This window comes from Hipposideros armiger, unplaced genomic scaffold (assembly GCF_001890085.2).
Source record: "Hipposideros armiger isolate ML-2016 unplaced genomic scaffold, ASM189008v1 scaffold_70, whole genome shotgun sequence".
Lineage (NCBI taxonomy): Eukaryota > Metazoa > Chordata > Mammalia > Chiroptera > Hipposideridae > Hipposideros > Hipposideros armiger.
This window is the reverse complement of record NW_017731420.1, coordinates 975815-977840: the sequence shown is the minus strand read 5'-3', so window position 1 is coordinate 977840 and position 2026 is coordinate 975815. Positions and strand designations below refer to the sequence as shown.

The 2026-nt window shown below is 34.7% G+C and overlaps 1 protein-coding gene across 1 annotated transcript in view; it reads right to left on the bottom strand.

Moving 5' to 3' along the window:
- The window catches only part of POP1 (POP1 ribonuclease P/MRP subunit), a 55368-nt gene that overhangs the window by 16041 nt on the left and 37301 nt on the right, over positions 1-2026 (bottom strand). Inside the window, exons 13-14 of the mRNA XM_019642527.1 lie at positions 1571-1762; positions 113-267 (exon numbers count right to left, since the gene is read on the bottom strand). Coding sequence (XP_019498072.1) covers positions 113-267; positions 1571-1762 — 347 coding nt within the window. The remainder of the gene's footprint in view (positions 1-112; positions 268-1570; positions 1763-2026) is intronic.

The following is a 2026-nucleotide window of genomic DNA, read 5'->3' as shown; positions in this document are numbered from 1 at the left end:
AAAAAAAAGAAAAAAAGAGTGACCAAAGCCATTCCAAACATTATTGACCAATGTGACTAGGCACTGCTCTTCTTCTTAAGACATTATCAAACTACAGAAGCCAGTTTCTTACCTTTTGTACTTTTCAAGAAGATTCTTGGCTTGCTCTTCAGCAAACAGAATCCCAGCAGGGCAGTCTGGGAAATCACCTGGGATGTAAGGAGACCTTTTATACTGAGAATGCACTGTAGCCTCTTTTAATCCTCCGACTCTTGCACCTCGATAGATCTAAAGGAAATGTCAAAAAAGATCTTGTCAATAACCAGCTTAAAGTGAAATTGCTTAATCGTTTATATGAGGAAAATGGGAAACAATCTAAATGCCCATTGATTAAGAAAATGGAGAAATACATTGTGGAGAAATCCTACCATGGGTTACTGTACAATAGTAAAAATGAGTAAAATACAGTTTTACCAATCAACATGGAAAAATCTCAATGTTGAGTGAATATAGCAAGTTGCAAAAGCATATATACGATGAAGTATGTAAAGTTAAAAAACATGTCAAATACAGTAAAGCCTTGGATTGTGAGTAACATGGTTTGCGAGTGTTCTGCAAGACGAGCAAACATTTCTAATACATATTAACATGGTAAACAAGCGATGGCTTGCAATACGAGTAGTTTGTTTCCGGAACAAATTATGCTCACAAACCAAGGTATTACTGTAGTTATTTTATTTTGGGATATAAGCCTACTTTATAAAGCTATAAAAACATGCATGGTTGTGACAAATACCAAAAACAGCAACAGTGATTCTTTTAGAAAGGGGGAGGGAAATGGAATTGGAGAGGGAATACAGAGTGCTTCCAATGAATCTATAATGTTTTATTTCTTAAACTGGATGGTGGGTAAAGGATATAGTACACAGACATTCATTACATCAATATCTATACTTTTTGTATGCTTGAAGCATTGCGCAATTTTAAAATAAGAATTATTTAAAAATATTCCCACTCCTAAATGATCAGCTGAATGTCCCTTGCACTAGGCATAATCACTAAAATTAACTACCTGCTAAAATTAATGAATCCAACAGTCTTACATGTCTTTTATACTCTCTAGCTCAAAGTAATATTTAAACTAAGCAAAAACCCCCAAAACTCTACATATTAGATTTTAATAAAATACTTAGCTGCAGTTAATAAATAAGAATATGTCAGCACTTAGAAAACAAAAAATGTTTTCTATACATCCATAAAAATTAGAAAATTATAAAGATTGCTTTTCAACTAACAAATTTCTTTAAGAAAAAAAATAAAACCTCAACATTTTGTTGCTACTACTATTGAAAAATCAGGCCACTTTTAAAACCTCAAAAATTCACAATATGTCAGCACAACTCTTATTACTAAAAGCCTGGTTCCAGGGACTTCATGAAGTATCTTGTATCAGGACTATAGCTCTAAGGGCACAAAAATAGCACTCAATTTCTAAATTGTGCCTGAAAGTGGAACATTTTCAGCACTTGGTGTTTATTAGGAATGTATTTTAAATGCTGCAGCTCTTAGTCAGAATCAAAAAGTAACCTACCAATGGAACCCAGAAAGCCATGCCCCAGCCCTTTGGGAGCAGGACATCCCAGCCACTTCCCCAGCCTCGTCGGTCATCACCAGTCACTTTCCCTGGCTGTTGAATCAAAAGTAGAGGTATCTTGGATTCATGGGGACCTAAAACAAGCTGTGACCCGGGCACCAGCAATTCACTTCTCTTCTGGTTTAAATCCTAAAGTGGAAGAAAATAATTCAAGACAAACAACCCTAGTCTTATGGGAGATTTTACTGGATCTCCCTATAAGCAGCTTTAGAAAGTTACACGCTGTTTTAAAAAGCAAGGGAAAAAAATGTTCTTAATAAATAAACGTGAGCCACTTAAACGTGAGCCAATTGTCCTCTGTACAAGTGCTTTGGTAGAAAATGCCAAATTATCTTAAATTTGGGCTAGAATATACTAGATGATTCAAAGTTATAAAATAATATACATTCATTC